The sequence below is a fragment of the Garra rufa genome, chromosome 2 (assembly GCF_049309525.1).
Source record: "Garra rufa chromosome 2, GarRuf1.0, whole genome shotgun sequence".
NCBI classification, from domain to species: Eukaryota; Metazoa; Chordata; class Actinopteri; order Cypriniformes; family Cyprinidae; genus Garra; species Garra rufa.
Genome location: NC_133362.1, coordinates 34272157 through 34293014, shown reverse-complemented (window position 1 = coordinate 34293014; position 20858 = coordinate 34272157). Strand labels below are relative to the sequence as shown.

Sequence of the window (20858 nt, the reverse complement as noted above, 5' to 3'; positions counted from 1 at the left end):
CAAAAATATTACGTTTTTTGTTTATATTTACTTAAAACTACAGTCAAATCGCTTAAGGTTTTCTTTTCAAGACTTTCATTCTTTTATTAAGGATCTTTCTTCATTATTTCAGGACTGTTCTATCATAGAAGAGGTGATTGCATGTATGAATTGCATTTTTAATGTATTATTAAATAAATAAATGGACCCAAAAAACCCTCATGTCATTGACCCATATGCAGCAATCCTAAAGCAAGATTGCAGTAATACATTGCACCGCCGCAGTATTGCATAAACTCTATATGCATACGAAGTGATTCTATAATACAACACAAGATCTAAAATACACATCAAGCACAACACCGGGGCAAACATAGGAGCAGGGATGCACAGACAGGCAACTGGAGTCCTGATATCCCACCCAAGCTTCTAAAGAGCCAGCTATGGACTGGACAGGGCTCTGCTTCAGAATGCAAATGCAGCATTTTCACCCTTGACCATTTGACCAAAATCATTAGAAATGGCTGAGACCAAGCAGAAAAGAAATTTCAGGTGTGTCTCTATCTTTATTGGAAATAAATTCAGCCAACCTTTGAGTTGTTTACAGTTGCTCACCGATTTGGAACAGAGCGTTTGGAAATGTCAGCAAAGATCAAGTGTGCGGGAATTGCCATGTGCTAAATCTCTAAATGCTACGGTCTGCTCAAGCACAAGGCCTTGGACATGGAATACTGTACTGCTTTCGGAGGCTCCGTAAGTCAGGCTGGGATGCAGCTTTAGTCCACCTGACATCATTATCAAAGGGCAGAGAATGAGGTTAGTGCTGCTCATATAGGACAGTCTATTGCATTTTTGCAAGCCTATTTACTGTTCTCATGATAGAAGCAGACTTTTCAATCAATATCTTGGGTATTACAATTAGGGGTGTGTGATAATGGCAAAACATTATATGTCTATATTTTCCAGAATTTTGTCGATAATGATAATTAGACAATATTTTGCTGAGCGTGTTATTGTGCTGGTATTTTGGCAGGTTTAGGACTGGATTCTTTCGATATTCAATTTGATTATTTGGAAGCTTTTGATATTCAGGCATAATTAACTTTCTAATATAAATAGATTTTTACATTTTGTGGGCATTTTACCTTTATAAGACCAATTTTTCTAACCTTAAATTTAATCAATAAATTCAAATAGTAAGACACTATAGGGCTGTTACCAATCAAATGAACAAAATACTGATATTCGAAATGACTTTAAAGGGGTCATGACATAAAAAAAACAGATTTTCATTGATCTTTTGGCATAGACACATTTCTAAATTAAAACATCCTGCAAGTTTCATAGTTTAAAAGGTCCTCCTCATTATAAACAAAGCATTTATTTAATTAAGCTCCAAAAAAATTGCTTGTTTGAAACTGAAGTGTAAGGTGACGTCACCCAGGCACAAACATTGCCTCAAGAGTAAGGCTTCGACCAATACTCTTCTTCTCACCATAGGCTCTGCCCACTGCTGTTCAGTTGAATCACTTCAATATGCTGAATCCGAATGTCACATCAAAAGCAAACATAAAATATAGCTGCAAGCTTTAAGGCATTTAAGCACTTATGAAAAAGACATTACCTATTATGATGCCTGTAATGACCTGAAACAATGATTAAAAAAAACATTTTTCGTGAAAACTTGATTTTGATTTCATGGGGACTTTGAGAGATCATGTGTGAACAGGACATTATCAAAAATTCCCGTCAATTTGTTTTGGCAATTTTCTGGTATGAGAAGTTATGAATGCAGAATGAAAATTACCTGTATGAGCACATAGAACTCTCTGACAAATAAAGTCTATTTTGGTCCAAATTGGCCAATCATAGCATTCTTATTTAGATAAGATTACTTTAAGCTGTTTACAAAACTCCGCTCCTTTTCAATTAGTTTTTCTATGTAAATATGCACTAGATGGGCATCTCTGACCATTGCATCTCGTCTCATAGCTTTTTCAAAGGGTTGTGCTCGAGACCCAGCTTTGTTTTCCATTCATCAGAGCTGCATCTCTGAGGTGGGATACTATTATGCGCATCTCGTGTTTAGAGCAAAAGCGTGTTCGGTTTGATCATCCTGTCACTCATACTCAAAAAATGTTGTCAAATCAGACAGATTGTGAAACTAAAGCGCTTCTGCTCGTAGATCAGCTTCAAAGGTCGTTTTCGATGACTGACATCAAAGAATTTACCGGCATTTTGGTGCTGATGTGTGAATGGTCTCTTACCGGTAAAATAAAAGAACGCCTTTGCCTGTGTGAACAGCGTATCTCTGTATTTACCGGTAAAGTCATGCTGGTAATTTTACGCCACTTTACCGGGACTGTTGTGTGAAGGGGGCTACTGAGTCATTCATTCAACTAATTCATTCAAACAGCTGATTGATTTAGTAATGAAACATTGGCGTGTTGTTTAACGATGCAAAACAGTTTTGCTGTGGCTTTGTTTGGAACCATTTTCGTTGATGAAATACAGAAAATACAGGAACTTTGTTTTTCTAAAATGTAAGTCATTTAATATTAACTTCTTGTTTATAGGGCTGTTTTTTAAAATCAGCATCACATTTGCAATCGTGCTGATATTTGAAGAAAATAACTGTATTCTGTGTGACATTAATTATATCAATTGATATAAATGTAAACAACATAAAAGTCATTCATGGGCATATTTGCCCACTTATCTTGAATTTTGGGAGAATTCTGAATGTATTTTAATAGACCAAATCATGCAGTGAAAGCATGAACTCTAAATGCGCACACATTATATTGTAAGTCTAATATTTGACCTACCTGACCGAATGATAAGAACAAACACGAATGTTGTCAAGATTCTTGCCCTGGAAATCCTGGTTCAGTTTGGCCACAAACGCCTTTTGTTTCTCAGTTTTTTGGACACTTTTCCTTTAATTGTTATAACTTTTGGCAGTCTATAGTACTCTGAATGTTTTTCCTGGTCTGGCCGATTAGTACAGCCCAAAACATGACAATAATTCATAATTTTTTAGCAAGAATAATCAGCAAAATTTGTGAGTTCCATTCGGTTCAGTGACATTGTTTATGTTCAGTGCCGCCAATATTTATGACGCGTCAAAAAACACTATTACGATATCATCGTAGGCGATATATATCACACACCCCTCATTACAATCAACCTAAATATATACAATGCACCGGTTTGATGGGTCCATCTCATTCATTACACTGACACCTACACATTTGCCTGAGCAATATCAGGAGAGCAGTTTGATTCAGATTTGTCAGTTTCGAGTTCGACAAAAACACGCCACAGTCCATTAAAATGCAGCGCTCGCCTCTTTGTTCCACACATCACCTTCGCAGCTGCTTTCTCTTTAATCTTTTGTGCCTGAATATATCCAGAAAATAGATTTAAAAAAAAAGTCAGGCTGTGATAAGTGGCCATCAAGCTTGAAATTGCCTTTGTCCGGCACATTCACAAACGACAGTATGAGGCAGCCGCGCACACTGCGTTCAGAGCGCGTTCTGGCTGTGAAGCATTATTGCCTGTATTCAGGTTGCAACAGTCATGCTAGAGACGACTGATGTAGCCGGGGGAGGACGTGAGGGACCTTCAAAGAAATTATTACAGTTAGAGGAAAGAGTTAGGAGGAAAGAATGGTAAATGTAAAAGCGTTTACCTGGTATTCTCCCCGCTGCATGGTTAAAAAGAGTTTGTTACTATTTCACTATTGGCAAAAGATGAAGCCACTGAAAGGGGTGGAGGGTCAGGGGTGTGGGAGGGTGGAAATCATATCTCAAGATAGCTGCTGGAACAATCTGGCGCTTATGAATGGCGAGAGGTGAGGAATGGACACGTGGAGACATTCGGGTATGTGTACATGCACTGCGCTTGACTCTGCTCAAGCTTTACCATGCAAGATGAAGAAAAGTCAATGGTGTCACCATGGAAACAGTGATCAAAGATCTCCTTCGAAGCTACAATGAGGCGCGTGTGAATGGGTTCTTAATGTTAGGAGCAAATCAGTAAAGTGCCTGCTGTCAGATGCCCATCAGTATATGGGGTCGAGGTCAGTGTTAAAACTCATCTAGAGTGCGGTAAAAGGGTTGCTGTGTTTTAGTCAAGCACACACACACTTGCACCCCAGCTCAAATCAGTTATGGAGATAAAATCCATTGCTGTCATATTCTCCGAATCACATCCTGTCCCAGCGCTCCACAGCTCCCTAATGGTATCGATCAGATAGAGTTTGACAGATGATCTGTGAGTAAATCAACTCTACCATTAGCGTACTAGTCTCACATAGCTTAAGGCCCCTTCACACCAAGGACGATAAAAATGTTAATAATTATTCAAATTCTATTAGAATAGGGAAGTACACACCAGGGTTGCCAGGGTTGTAAAACAAAACCAGCCAATTGCTAATCAAAACTAGTATACAAATATAGCTGCAAGCAGCAATTACGGGGCCAAGCAATCAAAGCGGAAATGAGGAGCTAAGGATGGCAGGAACAGCAGACCAACTGCAACAATAACGAAAAGGAAGCAATTTTGAGAGGATTTTAGTGAAAATTACAGAAAAATGGTGTAGAAAGCCTACTGATATGATTTAATGCTTATTACGTTTGACCAACAGGTGGCGCTGTTCTCAAATCCATGTGGTGTGTTTAGTGTGAGGTGACAAACGTGCACACAAAGTTTGGTGTCATTATGTCAAAGTTTTCCAAAGATATAGCCTTAGAGTCATTTTCACATCAAGCCTAAAATTTGTAGAGGCGCTATCCGAAAACGGTTTCATCTATCAACATGAAATCCATAACTTTTTGTCAGCACAGTCTGAAGATGATCTGACTCGATTTTGGTGAAAATCGGACGAACGGTCTAGGACTAGTTCGAAAAAGTAGGTCTTCAACATAGATCAAAATGGCGGACAGGGAGTTTGGCCAACTGTTGCATAATTGGTATCTATGTTGTCGGCATGACCCAAGGAATATTTTGAGACCAGTTTCATTACAATAGGCTAATGCTATCTACAGTTATTAGCATTTTTGTTCATTTTAAAACTAATGGTTAATGAATGCTTCATTACTCTTGACCAATAGGTGGCGCTGCTACCAAATTTATGTGGTGTAATCAGTGTGAGGTGGTAATGCCACATACCAAATTTGGTGCAAATATCTCAAAGCTTTGCAGAGATACAGCTTCCGATGCGCTTTGGCATCTTACCTGCAAATTCGTTGATGCGTTAAATGAAAACGGTTTCGAATATCGACACGAAATCCATAACTTTTTGTCAGCATGGTCTGAAGATGATCCGATTCAAATTTGGTGAAAATCCGACTAACGGTCTAGGAGGAGTTCGAAAAAGTAGGTTTCTACATTAATCAAAATGGCGAACAGGAAGTTAGGCCAATTTTGGCATAATTGGTATCAATGTTCTCGGCCTGACCCAAGGAATATTTTGAGATCACTTTTATTACAATAAGCCATTTTTTTCAGAAGTTATTAGCATTTTTCGAAATTGCGTCCCAAAATCTTTATGTACATTCAGGGCATGGTGCCGAACATTTTTGTAATTATTGTCGAAACGATACGTTAATCCGTTCTCAAGATACAGCATTTTAAAGCTAAATTCAAAATGGCCGACACCCAAAATGGCTGACATGGGAAAATTGGATATGGTTCGACTCGGCATGCTCCTCCGAATCTAACGGGACGAGTTTCGAGATTTTTGGCCAAAGCACTAAGAAGTTATAAGCAAAAATAGCCAACTTTCATATCTCCTGACCACTAGGTGGCACTGTGACGAAACACTGCAGGTAGCCTCAGGTCATGCTTGTTATAACACACACCAAGTTTGGTCTCAATACGACAAACCGTTGCCGAGAAATGGCCTCACATCCATTTTTGCGCACTTTTCGTAGAATTCGTTTGCATGTTATTCAAAAACAATTTGTCCAATCAACTTGAATTCCATAACTTTTTGCCAGCATGGTCTGAACATGATCTGAGCCAATTTTGGTGAAAATCAGACAAACCATCTAGGACGAGTTCGAAAAAGTAGGTTTTACAAACAAAAAATTATATAAAAAAAACTAAACCTTACGATTTTTGAAATTTGGTGTTCATTCGACTCGGCATGACCCAAGGATTAAGAGAAAATTGGAATTTTGATTTTATGGCTTACCGTTCAAAAGTTATTAGCAAAAAGAAAGTGAAACTTTGAACAAGTGGTGGCGCTAGAGAGTTTGAGTTAGAGACTCCAAACTTGCTATGGTTAAAGTTGAGACTGTCCTCTATTAGTGTGCCAAATTATACAACTTTCCCGCAAGCGGTTATATGGGCTGCCATAGACTTGCGGCGGAAGAGGAAGAAGAAGCGGAATAATAATAACGCCAACGGATACAATAGGTGCCATCGCACCTTCGGTGCTTGGCCCCTAATTAGCCTGTGTGTCGTTGTACAAGGAAAAGAAGAAATTGTTGAATAAAGTCGTTATTTGTGTTTTCTTTGCACAGACATTTTCCGTAGATTCATAACATTATGGTTGAACCATTAATGTCACATGGACTATTTTAACAATGTCCTTACTACCTTTATGGGCCTTGAACGTGGTAGTTACATTCCGTTCTATGCAGGGGCAGAAAGCTCTCTGATTTCATCAAAAATATCTTGATTAAGCATTTGTATAACCGCAGTCCTAGCTTTTCTGGTTTCCTGCTGGCATGGAGAGTTATTTCCTTTTATACAGATGCATGTGCTAGTTGGATGTTGGCTGTTTGAATCACATTGCAAAGACTATGTATTTTTAATTTTTATTCCTGTGATACAAAGCTCCATTTTCAGCATCATTACTCCATTCTTCAGTGTCACATGATTCTTCAGAAATCATTCTAATATGCTGATTTATTATCAATGTTGAAAACAGTTGTGCTGCTTAATATTTTTTTGGAACCGTACTACTTTTTTCAGAATTCTTTGATCAATAAAAGATTAAAAGAACAGCATTTATTTAAAATAGAAAGGTTTTCTAACAATATACCCTACTGTTCAAAAGTTTGGGGTCAGTAAATTTTTATTCTTTCTATTTTTGAAAGAAATTAATACTTTTATTCAACAAGGATGTGTTGAATGAATAAAAACTGATAGCATAACTGATAGCATATAAAAACAGATTTATATTCTTAATAAATTCTGTTCTTTTTTTAACTTGTTATTAATCAAAGAATCTTGAAAAAAAGAATCACAGGTTTCAAAAAAATATTTGGCAGCACAACAAATAAATCAGCATATTAGAATGATTTCTAAAGGATCATGTGACACTTAAGACTGGAGTAACATCTGATAAAAATTCAGCTTTGCATCACAGGAATAAATTATATTTGACAGCATATTAAAATAAAAACTATTATTTTATATTGTAATAACATTTCGCAATATTAGTGTTTTTTCTGTTTTTTTGATCAAATAAATGCAGCCTTGATGAGCATAAGAGACGTCTTTAAAAAAAAAATCTTCTTTAAACAATTCTTACTGATCCCAAACTTTTAAGGGGTAGTGTATATATCAAATAATAGTATATGCCAAAGAAGTCTGTTTTTTATTATACAGATAGTATAGTTTAAATATAGATAGATATAGATATAGATAGTATAGTCTAAAGGGAACCCCCTGTGTATTAAGACTTGTATGGCTTACTGAATGTTAATGATGTCTCTTACTAAACAATGTAGTAGAAAAGCTATGAAAGATTTACACTATTTTAAAATTCCACATTGTTTTATACATATTTGGACTATGGGGGCACCATTATTTCAATGACGTGACATGGTTGCACTTGGTAAGCTACTGGCGCTACCTGTTACTATTTTTACTGCAGCACAACTCAAAAAATAAAATACTGATAGGATGCCACATTGTGCGATTTTTCATTGTAATTTTCAATCAAAGGGCAACAAGAGAAGCGATGTAAGTCTTCACTACTTTTCTAGCAATAAGAAAAGTAGAAAACAATGGGACAATGCCTGTGGACAAATAATACTTCTTAAAGACCCGCATCTTTGTTCTCTCCACTTTAGCCCTGATGCCTTTGAGGCTTTTAGTAGACCACAGCTACTGAAAGAGCTTACAAACGGCAGAGACAAGAAACACTAGAAACTAGGGCTGTACGATTAATCGCACGATGTTGTGAGGCGCGTTTAGTCAATGAAGCCGGTACTTTGATTAGTAGTAAATCTCCATCACGTGCTTTCAGCACGTGCATTCAGCGTTCGGCAATTAATACACAGAGGCGTAAATCACTGACAAGCTACGCCAAATCGCGCTCAAAATCCGTGATTTGGCGTAGCTTGTCAGTGATTTACGTCTCTGTGTATTAATTGCCGCTCCAGCTGAACGCACGTGATGGAGATTTACTACTAATCAAAGTACCGGCTTCATTGACTAAACGCGCCGCCTCCCAACATCGTGCGATTAATCGTGCAGCCCTAATGTAAACATGCAGACGCTTTGCATAACGGCGCAGCTACTGAAGAAGTTTCTCAGCATGGATTTCACTCAATATCCGGGGACGTTTAGACTCCTTGTGGGAAAAAAAGATGGAAGCCTACAGTGATATCCATCGCCATCTGTAAGCTCTTTCAGAAGCTGTGGTTGTTGTATCAGCATTTTATTTTCCAAGTTGTGTATTCCGTGTTGTGGTTAAAATAGCATAGCTCAGTGCAATCAGTTAATTCGATTATAGCTTTCCAGTTGTGTAATACGTATCCGTGAATTAACTGTGGTCTGTCTAAACATGTTGTCCGAGAATAAGACTTTGAGTGTACCAACGCTCACATCTTTAAAATGAGACACCCATATTAAATTACCCTTATCTCGAAAGAAAGGATAAACCATCTGTGTGGAGGTAATAAATACATCAAGATATGCATCGTTGAGTACAACAAACAGCTGTCAGTCAGAGGAATGTGATCGTTCCATACACAACTGAACAATCCGGGGGGGAACGTGAGGACTGGTGAATGGTACGGAGGGGGATGGGGCTGGAGGGAAGCAAGCAGACAGTGCTGGATGAGGAAGAGGTGGAGGTAGTGCTAAACTAGCTGGGGAAGGGGAGGGCAGGGCTAACCTTGTTTGATCTCCTCTGCTGTGCGGTCGATGAGGACGTAGAGCGACCAGACGACACATGTGATGGCGATGACGTGAAAAGTGACCGAGCACATGATCTTCCTCCTCTCGCTGGCGGTCATCTGAAGCTTCTCCCACTGCAGACAGAGATATGACAAACACATGCTGAAATGATTACCAACACATCTTTAATTGTTGTTGTAAAAGAAAGACTTTGATGACTATAATCGATAGAGCAGTCAACATACTTCAGAGTGCACTACAAACAAAATCGGTGACCTGGCCTTTCTGCTTGATAAATATTTCATGCGTCTTAGTGAGAGTGATCTCTAGATCTCTTTTAGCCATTCAGTGCAGGTTTCTCTATGAAGCTATGACTCAGAATCAACATCAAACTAATTTTTTTACCAAAATAACATCATACCCTGTTTTTATGCACATTTTATTGTGTCACATCAAAAATGACTCATGGAAACTTAGGAAAGAAAAAAGTTTTGAGATGGTTTTAGACAAAGTATTAGTTCACTTCCAGAATAAAAATTTCCTGATAATTTACTCACCCCTACGTCATCCAAGATGTTCATGTCTTTCATTTCTAAAAGAAATTAAGGTTTTTGAGGAAAACATTCCAGGATTTTTCTCCATATTCAATGGTGATCAGCGAGTCGAATGTCCAATTTGCAGTTTCAGTGCAGCTTCAAAGAGCACTACACGCTCCCAGCCGAGGAATAAGAGTCTTATCTAGCGAAAATATCAGTTATTTTCTAAAAATAAAATAAAATAAAATGTATACACTAGTTCATCTTCACGCATTACACAGTCATGTTGGAAAGGTCACATGTGGCGTAGGCAGAAGTACCAACCCAGTGTTTACAAAGTGAAAGTGCAAAGAAAGTGAAATGCCCTTTACAAAAAAAAAAAGGTAAAACAATAATGTCAGATGATATGGAAGTTTTGAGGAGTTTTTGCCCTACCCTACCTTTTTGAACCGAAGCTAATGCAAGACAAGCATTTGTGGTTAAAAAGTATATATATATATATATATATATATATATATATATATATATATATATATATATAGAAAATGGCTGATCGTTTCACTAAATAAGACCCATATTTCTTGGCTGGGATTGTGTAGAGCCCTTTTAAGATGCATTGAAGTCCTTTATATGGAGAAAAATCCTGGAAAGTTTTCCTCTAAAATTTTTGACTGAAGAAAGAAAGACATGATCATCTTGGATTACATGGGGGTAAGTATATGATCAGGAAATTTTTATGCTGAAAGTGAACTAATCCCTTAAAGGAGGAAATTTACAGTTAATTTACTCACACCCTTGTCATCCAAGATGTTCATGTCTTTCTTTCTTCAGTCGTAAAGAAATTATGTTTTTTGAGGAAAACATTTCAGGATTTCTCACCATATAATGGACTTCTATGGTGCCCCCAAGTTTGAACTTCCAAAATGCAGTTTAAATGCAGCTTCAAAGGGCTCTAAATGATCCCAGCTGAGGAAGAAGGGTCTTATCTAGCGAAACGATCAGTTATTTCCTAAAAACATTTACAATTGATATACTTTCTAATCTCTACACAGAGTACACACAGAGCTAGACAAGACAAGCATTTGAGGTTAAAAAGTATATAAATTGTATTTTTTTTATTGTTTTGTTAGATAAGACCCTTCTTTCCTCGGCTGTGATTGTTTAGAGCCATTTGAAGCTGCATTTTGGAAGTTCAAATTCGGGGGCACCATAAAAGTCCATTATATGGAGAGAAATCCTGAAATGTTTTCCTCAGAAAACATAATTTCTCTACGACTGAAGAAAGAAAGCCATGAACATCTTGGATGACAAGGGGGTGAGTACATTATCTGTAAATTTTTGTTCTGAAAGAGAACTACTCCTTTAATGTGTGTATCTGTAATAAATTCCTCCATGCGCGTCAAAAAAGTTACGACTTTGCGCAATGTGATGGGATAACTTGACTAACCAGTGAACTGATATTGCTGACTGCTTCTAAAATGTTATGATCATTCTGAAATGCCTGAACAAAGTCTGTCGTCAAAGGTATTTCTGTCATCGCCACCCAGAAACATTTATTGTGTTTCATCTGCTCGCTCTGAGGCCCAAGTAATTTATTATATTTAGTAGCTTCTCCCACTTTTCTTAGTAATATTTAGTGCCAGTTTATCAAGAAGTGACAATTTTGTTCTCTTTGTCTCATTGAATGGAAACAGTGCTTATAAATTAAATTCGCAACTTTGGATGGAAACCCAGCTATACTGACAAAGGATAATCTGTTAGTTTGTGTTTATATAAAATGTAGTACACATTTAATCCAATAAAATGCCTTATACTGTACACATACTACATGGTTATACATGGATAAAAGCCTGTTTAAATGCAGAGTTTATCCAAGAATGAAAACTCTGTCATCACTTACTCACCTTCATGTCATTCAAAACCTGAATTTATTTTTTCTGTCTAGATATTTTGAAGAACACTGGAGATCCAAAGAGTACATTCTACAGAAGTAAGTCATGCAAGTTTGGAACGACACGAGGGTGAATAAATGATAACATAAATGTACATTTTGCTGAAATATCCCTAATTAACATGTTTGACTATTTCAGTAACATATCTGATGACAGGAAAACATTTTCAGCAGAACAGGATGTACCAAAAAAAAAAGCTCAATGTCTGACACCAGCTAAATGATTTACTGTTGTTAGTCTGATGTGGAAGACCTTGACTGACCTACATAAACTCAGACCTAAACACCACCAACTGTGAGCCTCCAGGATGTTCTTGCATCTGAATGTGAATAAACAATTGCACACATGCTCCAACATCCAGCTGAAAATCTTCCCTGAAGACTGGAATCTATTAAAGCAGCAAAGGGAGGACAAACTCTTATAACGCCTATGGTTTCGAAATGAAACGCTCATGCACAAACGGGTGTGGTGTTTGGGCGTACACATACTTTTGGCCAAGTTAGAGTCGATTAAATGATTATATAACCCTGGCAGTTGCATGGGTGAATAGATTATATTAACCTTTTCCTCTGTCTACACGCACCCATAAAATATCAAAAAACAATGCTATAAAACATAAGAGAGAGAGTCTTTTAAAAGTGCAGACTGCATGTTGACAATAGACCTAACAGAGAACAACGAAAATGTTCGACATTATTTCTGTAGACATAAAACCTCAGCTATTTTAGTTTTGAATAATTTATCACATGGTGGCCCAATAATAGCTTCTGAGAAAAAAAAGACAAGGTTTCACCTGATGCACAAACCCACGGAAGACTAAATGGGACACTAGGAAAGCTTTAACCATGTTTTTAAACAATCAACCATTCAAAAACCCCACATCAGTCAGGTACTAATCTTAATTTCTTGTTTCCCTTTCAGTGTCTATGGGTGTCATTCAAATTTAATTTGAGATGAGATTTAATCTGCACTCTTTCTTCTGGAAGGATGCTGACGTTAACATGCTGTGTTCATTTGTTAACACCTGCCAACACAATCAAATTCATTACCTATTCGATAGCCTATCTCGAATGTCAAGTTACAGCCAGTGATAAAACAAAAACTGTGAATGATTTTACTGGCTAACATGTCATGTCACACCGACCCGTTTTGCATCTCAGTTCATCTGAAAGATCTAGCAGACACCTGGAAATCTCTCTCTTTCTCTCTTAGGAAGCCTGCTTGAGCACAATCACTATGGTGACATAAAGGCTGTCCTAGAGATGCCCTATTTTAAACCCCATTTGAGACACACAGCATCAGAAATTTAATTAAAAGCGGAAGCAGTGGACAAAGACTGAACTCTGAAGTGTCTGGACTTTCATCTTGTTCATGTCACTCAAAAGTAATTCATTATAACATTTAATTATCAAAACCTCCTGCAGGCTTTATGGACTAACTTGTTTTCAATCATCTCAAAGGACAGGTTGCTCCTCATCTACATCCTGATCAGCTATTGTATCTGCATGTAAAGCAAGGCAAAGCAGAGTGCCCTTAAAAACCCTTACCTGTGGTAAAATTAATGTCACTCGCAGCCTCTTGTGGCTTATTACTTCATTATACATGGCCCTGAGCGCTGTTACTATACAATATGATAAAAGATCGCAATATTCAATTAGTAACACTATAATAACCTGAATAAACCATTCTTCCATCAAGTACCTACTTTAGGCTAACTGTAGTCTGTTTACAGTTGTCAAACAGCAATAGCATCATTCATAAAGTGCTACAAAGACTGCAGTTTGAAAATGTTTTTTTCCTCCCATTCACTTCCGCCATAGGAATTGAATAAAATTCTTTATTGAAGATTTCCAGCCTTGAGCCCAATCTGCTCCGAATTGAACTTTAGAGTCAAAACAAAAGCAGTACTTGAAGATACACTGTCTGCCCTATAAAAGTTTGGAAACTTTTGGACAATACTGGCATAAATCCTTTTTAATTAGTGTTAATTTTGCACTGATAAGGGGCAACACAAACTTTGAAAATATATTTTATTACATAAACAGTTTATACAAAGAAAAAATTTTAATTTTCGATTTATCAATAGCAGCTATTACAGCTCTGCATAATGCCGGGATCCGAGCTGTCAGTTTATTCAAACATTGAGTTGATATATTATTTCAAGCCTTCTGAAGGATTGCCCAAAGATGATTCACACTATGCTAATATCGTCCAAAACCACACTTTGCCAGGGGTGTTTCCAAACTTTTGGAGGGCAATGTATTCTTTACACACTATATACTAAAATAACAATGTTGAAGCCCTTTCCACCACTGAATAAAAAATAAAAAAGGTAATTGCAACTTTTTATCTCACAATTCTGACTTTTTTTCTCGCAATTGGGAGTTTACATCTCAAAATTCAGACTTTTTTTCTCAGAATTGCATCATATAAACTCATATTTCGGACTTTTTTTTTCTTAGAATAGTGAATTTATGTTGCAATTGTGACTTTTTTTTCCTCAGAATTGTGAGATATAAACTTGCAGGTCTGACTTTTTTCTTAGAATTGCGAATTTATGTCAGGCAATTGCAAGTTTATAAGTCAGAATTGTGAGATACAAACTCGCAATTTTAAGAACATATCAGTCTTTTTATCCACTCAGAATTGGACTTTATAACTCACATTTACGAGTTTATATCTCCCAATTCTGAGAAAAAAAGTCCGAATTGTAAGCTATAAACTCGCAATTGCAAGAATAAAGTCAGAATTGTGAGATGCAAACTCACAATTCTGAGAAATAAAGCCCCAATTCTAAGAAAAAAGTCAGAATTGTGAGAAAAAAAATCTGAATTGCAAGATATAAACTTGCAATTCTGAGAAAGTCACAATTCTAAGAAATAAAGTCAGAATTCTGAGAAATAAAGCTCAACTCTGATATTAATTCTGAGAAAAAAGTCAGAATTATGAGATATAAATTTATAATTCTGAGAAAGTCATAATTCTGAAAGAAAAGTCAGAATCTCAAGATATAAAATCACAACTGCAAGAAAAGTCAGAATTGCAAGATATAAATTCATAATTTTGAGAAAGCCAATTCTGAGAAAAAAGTCAGAATCTCAAGATATAAACTCACAATTGCAAGAATAAAAGTCAGAATTGCAAGATATAAATTCTAAAAAAAATTCTAAAAAAAAGTCAAAAATCTGAGAAAATCAATTGCGATATATAAATTCATAATTCTGAGAAATAGTCAAAATTTTCAGAAAGAAGTCTGAATTGCGAGATATAAATTCACAATTCTGAGAAAAAAAATCAGATCTCAAGATATAAACTCACAATTGCAAGAATAAAAGTCAGAATTGTATGATACAAACTCGCACTTTTGAGAAATAAAGTTAGAATTCTGAGGAAAAAAGCTAATTTTTGAAATAGTCACGATTCTGAAAAATAAAGCCACGATTCTAAGAAATAACGCTGCAATTCTGAGCAAAAAATCTGAATCTCAAGATATAAACTCACAATTGCAAGAAAAAAGTCAGAATTGCAAAATACAAACTAGCATTTCTGAGAAATAAAGTCAGAATTCTGAGAAAAAGCTAATTTTAGAAATAGTCACGACCCGACACGTTTTTTGAGAAATAAAGCCGTAATTTTGATCAGCATGAAATAAAAAAGTCAGAATTGCAAAATATAAACTCGCAACTCTGAGAAATAAAGCCTCAATTCTGAAAAATAGTCACAATTCTGAGAAAAAGTCACATTTGCATTTGCAAGAAAAGGTTAAAAAGATTTTTTTTTAGAAATAGTCACGATTCTGAGAAATAAAGCAGCAATTCTGAGAAATAAAGTTGCAATTCTGAGAAATAAAGTTGCAATTCTGAGAAATAAAGTCAGAATTGAAAGATACAAACTCGCAATTATGAGGAAAAAAAAAGTCAGAACTGCGATTTTTTATTTCACAATTCTGTCTTTATCAGAATTGGGAGTTTATATCCCTCTATTCTAAATTAATGTCTCAGAATTGCGAGTTTATTGAGTTTAATCTCAAAATTCTGAGAAGAAAGAGTCAGAATTGTAGGTGTGTATTATGCAACTCCAAAGTTTTAACACTTTACAGAAGGCTTTTTATAGTGTGCTTTTTAAAGATGTGCAATCTGAGCAGGTAAACCTCAACATTTTTTCCATCTGCATGTGTATACATGTATATAACATTACCTTGCGGAGTGGCTTGAGCTTGGTCTCCATGATGAAGTCGTACTTGCAGAGCTCGCAGCAGCGTGTGTCTGAGCTCTTGATCCACTGCTGCAGACAGCCCTGATGGACAAACCGCAAACTCCCAGTGCAGTGACAGGGTGTTATCAGCGGACTCTCATCATCCCCCTCACAGTGACAAATCCTACAGTTTATTTACAGAGAAAGAGAGGGAGAAACACTCGGTTATCCTCCTAAAACCACTGCAAAGCAACATGAGCAGCCACACACTTCTATCATTGCAATCCTATAATACTCTTCATCTCATAGTGCAGCTGTAACCGCAACTGATTCTTAATATTTATTGTTAGGATTTTAAAGTTTTGAATAAACCATAATCTCCAAAAAAAGAGATGAGTGATTATAAAGTGGACACAAACAGGCTAAAACAGAAGGCAATAGCTGGGATGGAAACACAGTGTTCACGATGTTCAGATCAGTGCCGCACTGTACACATAAATCTAACATTTCCCTTTCCTGAAGGATTCATGGAAAGCAATTCCCTACAGAAACATCAACCGAACCTATAGAAGCGTCCAAGCGTTAAACTTTAAATCACACACATAGAGGGAAAAGCTGTTTGTTAGAGGAAGGATGGCTGGATTTGTGGAGAGTGTCTAGAGGGAGATAAGAGATAGAGACGGAGACAGAGAGAAAGCAGGATCTAAGCTGAAGGCTCAATTTATTCTCCATGCAATCTCATTGGTAAGAAACAAAAGAGATGTTATTGAGATCTGAGTTGTGTCTTTCTTCTCTTCTCTCTCTGCCACTTGTGGGCATTTATGCATATGAATTTAATTTCTGACTCAGCCAGTGTTTAATAAGCTTAGAGGTCATCTGGGAAAGCAACACGTACTGCGTGACAAATGTCAACATTCATATTAGGAGGATGTCAGCGCCATTGTTCCGCTAAAGCAAGCGACAGTTCAAAGTGAATCACAAATGAGTTCATATCTCACTGGTGCTCTTCAGGGAACAACACACATGACTGGTAATCTGGGAGAGACATCACTTCAAAATAGAGATCAACTGACTTTTCAATGGCCAAAAAACACTAAAATAAAAAAAAAAAAAAAAAAAATAAATAAAATAAAAAAAAATTAAAAATAAAATAAAATAAAATAAAATAAAATAAAATAAAATAAAATAAAATAAAATAAAATAAAATAAAATAAAATAAAATAAAATAAAATAAAATAAAATAAAATAAAATAAAATAAAATAAAATAAAGCTTCTGCATCTCTGGAACCAGACATAGGAAAAGTGGTTTAGAATAAAGATGGTTAGAAAATAAAATGAAATGAAATGAAATTAACTGATAAAATAAAATAAAATAAAATAAAATTAGACTCCAGTATTCAAGCAACCCTATATAGGAAAAGTGGTTTATAAAAAAGATGGTTAAAATAAAATAAAATAAAATAGACTCCAATATTCAAGCAACCCTACATAGCAAAAGTGGTTTGAGAAAAAGATGGATAAAATAAAATAGGTTTAAGTATCTCTGCATCCCTACATGAGGATGAGTGTTTTAGAAAAAAATGATAGATAAAAGGATATAATTAAAATAAAATAAAATAAAATAAAATACAATTCAGCATCTCTGCAACCCGACAAAACAAGTGGTTTAGAAAAAAGATGGTTAGATAAAATTAAATTAAATTAAAATCTAAAAAAAGATGGATAAAAAAAAAATACAATAAAATAATACTATAAAGGACCATTTTACCCGAATCAACAATAATATACATTTTCATGGCAGCAGCAAATGAACTCAATACGCATTTTTCTGTTTTCAGAAACGAGTGCATTATTCATTGCATGGCTGCTTGTGGATTTGAAACAAACACAGTGGAGAACTGCATTTCTCAAAGTGCAATGTCACTGTCATGGGTTTGATTTCCAGGAAACATAACATGATAAAATGCACACTTTGCATGCTGTTAGTCACTGTAAATAAAACCATCTGCCAAATGTGGAAAATTCAAAGTCTTCAGAGACAATAGACTTGACTGTGACTTCATTAAACATTCCAAGCATTTCAAGCAGCAGTACTTTCCAGAGGAATGTTATGAGGAAAACTATAGTTACACAACCATAAATTGAATCCTTGATGTTTATACTTACTGACAGAACAACATCATACGACAAATGATATTATGGTCACAGCACACGGTTTAGCCACTGTAATGGATGTAGCAATCATCTCCTCCACGATACAGGCCCTCTAATGTTAACTAGCTACCGGGGCACAAATGAGAGGGAAGATTGCTTCCGTGTCAGCGTCCAGAGGAGGCTTTTCAGACTGAATGACCAGGATAATGACTATTTTCAGACATGCATGATCCAGTCAAGGCTCTCCAAGATTAGAGCAAGAAACAGCGCAGACAAAAAGAGAAAAACGAAGCCTGTCACATCTCCATTATCGTACACACAGCTTTACAACACGGCGGAGCAGTGTGTAATAACGTCCATGAGAGCTTTATGGGACGTCGCTTTAATGGACTCCTTTTGTTTATGATCGCTCATATTTTTCTTGACTACAAAGGGCAGATTCATTTCCCCCTCTCACTTCCTTTCTATTTTAATCAGAATATATTAAGACAATCACATGAAGCAAGATTAGATTGAATTGAAATAGAAAGACTCAATCCAATTACCACATTTAAAACATTCTTTCCGGCCTTTTCTCAAGGTTTTACAATGGCTCATTGACCTGCTGTATTAGAATAGTCAAACTATTTCATTAGACAAGCATAGCAGCGTATTAAAGTAAATACAGTGGCAGATATGATTTTGTAATTCTATGATAGTCAATAAATAAGACTGATGTACAGTTGAAGTCAAAAGTTTACAGAATCTGCAAAAATCTTGATTATTTTAACTAAAATAAGAGGGATCATACAAAATGCATGTTATTTTTTTTATTTAGTACTGACCTGAATAAGATTACATTTTTACATCCCCTTGATTTTTAATACTGTATTGTTACCTGAATGATCCACAGCTGTGTTTTTTTGTTTTGTTTTTGTTTAGTGATAGTTGTTCATGAGTCCCTTGTTTGACCTGAACAGTTAAACTGCCCGCTGTTCCTCAGGAAAAAAAAACCCTCAGGTCCCACAAATTCTTTGGTTTTTCAGCATTTGTGTGTATTTGAACCCTTTCCAACAATGACTGTGTGATTTTGAGACTCATATGCAACTATTACAGATGGTTCAAACGCTCACTGATGCTTCAGAATGAAAAACGATGCAATAAGAGCCGGGGGTGAAAACTTTTGAATGGAATGAAGATGTGTCAATTTTTTATATTTTTCTTAAATATCTTTTTTTTTTTCATTTAGTACTGGCCTTCAGAAGCTAAAGACACTTACATGTTTCCGAGAAGACAAAATAAGTAAAATTTACCGTGATCTTCAAATTCAAAAGTTTTCACCCCCATCTGGCTCTTAATGCATCGTGTTTTCTTCTGAAGCATCATTGAGTGTTTGAACCTTCTGTAATAGTTGCCTATACGTCCCTTAGTTGTCTTCAGTGTGAAAAGATGGTTCTCAAAATCATACAGTTATTGTTTGAAAGGGTTCAAATACACAAAAATGCTGAAAAAACCCCCCCCAAAAATTGTAGGACCTGAAGGATTTTTTTTTTTTTGAAGAGCAGCAGGCAGTTTAACTGTTAAGAACAAACAAGCGACTCATGAACAACTATCACTAAACAAAAAACCCCCCAGCTGTGGATCATTCAGGTAACAACACAGTATTAAGAATCAAGTGTATGTTAAGTTTTGAACAGGGTAATTTTTAGAAATTCAACTATTATTTTCTCTTGTAGACTATATGTAAATGCCTTTTATGTGAAATATCTCATTCAGGTCAGTACTAAACAAAATATTAACATGCATTTTGTATGGTCCCTCTTATTTTGGTAAAATAATTAACATTTTGCAGATTCTGCAATGTGTATGCAAACTTTTGACCTCAACTGTAACTGCAGATGTGACTAAGCACGTAATAAAGAGCAGACAGAAAAATATGAATAATTCCTATATTATTCCAAGAATAGATCCCTCACGAACTAAAATATTCAGACGCAGTTAAAACATTTAAATTCTCCAGTACATGTGATGTTCCTCCCACATAGAAATGTGTCCTTGCCGTGGGTCACACCTCAAGACACCTGAGCGTGCCTTTGTGGCAGATCTCCAAGCCTGGGTCTTTCAGCTCTGGTTTAAACCAATAAGTCTTGCTGGCTGATCTCTAAATGTCAGCTATTTTAAGAGCACATGTGTTTTCACAGCACTGCGTGAGAGTGGTAATACATGTGGGAAGAAACCTCCTCTCAACCTCAGGGAGTTAAGACGTAAACAATTTTAAAAAACAGAAGTTGTCTAGTAAAGCTCAGGTAAAGTGTTAAGCAATGACATTAGCTTAGAGATAAGCAGATCTTCTCAAAAAGCTTGTTGGATGTAGCCGCTTTTCAAATAAACATAAGCCATATCCGAATATGAATGCTTACATATTAAAAAAACTGTAAAAAGAGTAGCATGTCCAAATTCACAAACATGTAGTAGGTCTGGATTACATTCATATTACACATATTCATACTACATCCACCTTATTTTTCCTGCAAGATTGGCGCAGTCATTTGTCCATTTTATGGGTTAGGCTTCCGGTAATTAATTCTGCTGCTTGATATTGTAAATTGGTAAATTGTACATTTGAATGTATTATCTTAATACATTGCACACTGGTTTGTAGTGCAGACAGTTTTACCGTTTACTAATCGTTGTCATTCTTCTTGTTAGTGGCTAATGAACCGGAAGTCCCACCCATAGGCTTCAGATTGGTCTAATCTTAGCTTTGTGAAATTATGCTACATAAAACATAACTGCACGAAACAAATACAGCAGACGGGCTGAATATGAATGCAAATTCATTCTGATAGCAGGTGGCGCTTATTGAACAGCAACTGTATGGCGTTTCCATGATCCATGAGCCATGATCTCATCCAATTG

General features: G+C 36.1%; 1 protein-coding gene across 1 annotated transcript in view; it reads right to left on the bottom strand.

Annotated features, from left to right (window-relative positions):
* Positions 1 to 621: 621 nt before the first annotated feature.
* The window catches only part of marchf8 (membrane-associated ring finger (C3HC4) 8), a 142592-nt gene continuing 122355 nt past the window's right edge, over positions 622 to 20858 (bottom strand). The window contains exons 6-9 of the mRNA XM_073834648.1: positions 15809 to 15989; positions 9122 to 9257; positions 3674 to 3688; positions 622 to 764 (exon numbers count right to left, since the gene is read on the bottom strand). Coding sequence (XP_073690749.1) covers positions 622 to 764; positions 3674 to 3688; positions 9122 to 9257; positions 15809 to 15989 — 475 coding nt within the window. The remainder of the gene's footprint in view (positions 765 to 3673; positions 3689 to 9121; positions 9258 to 15808; positions 15990 to 20858) is intronic.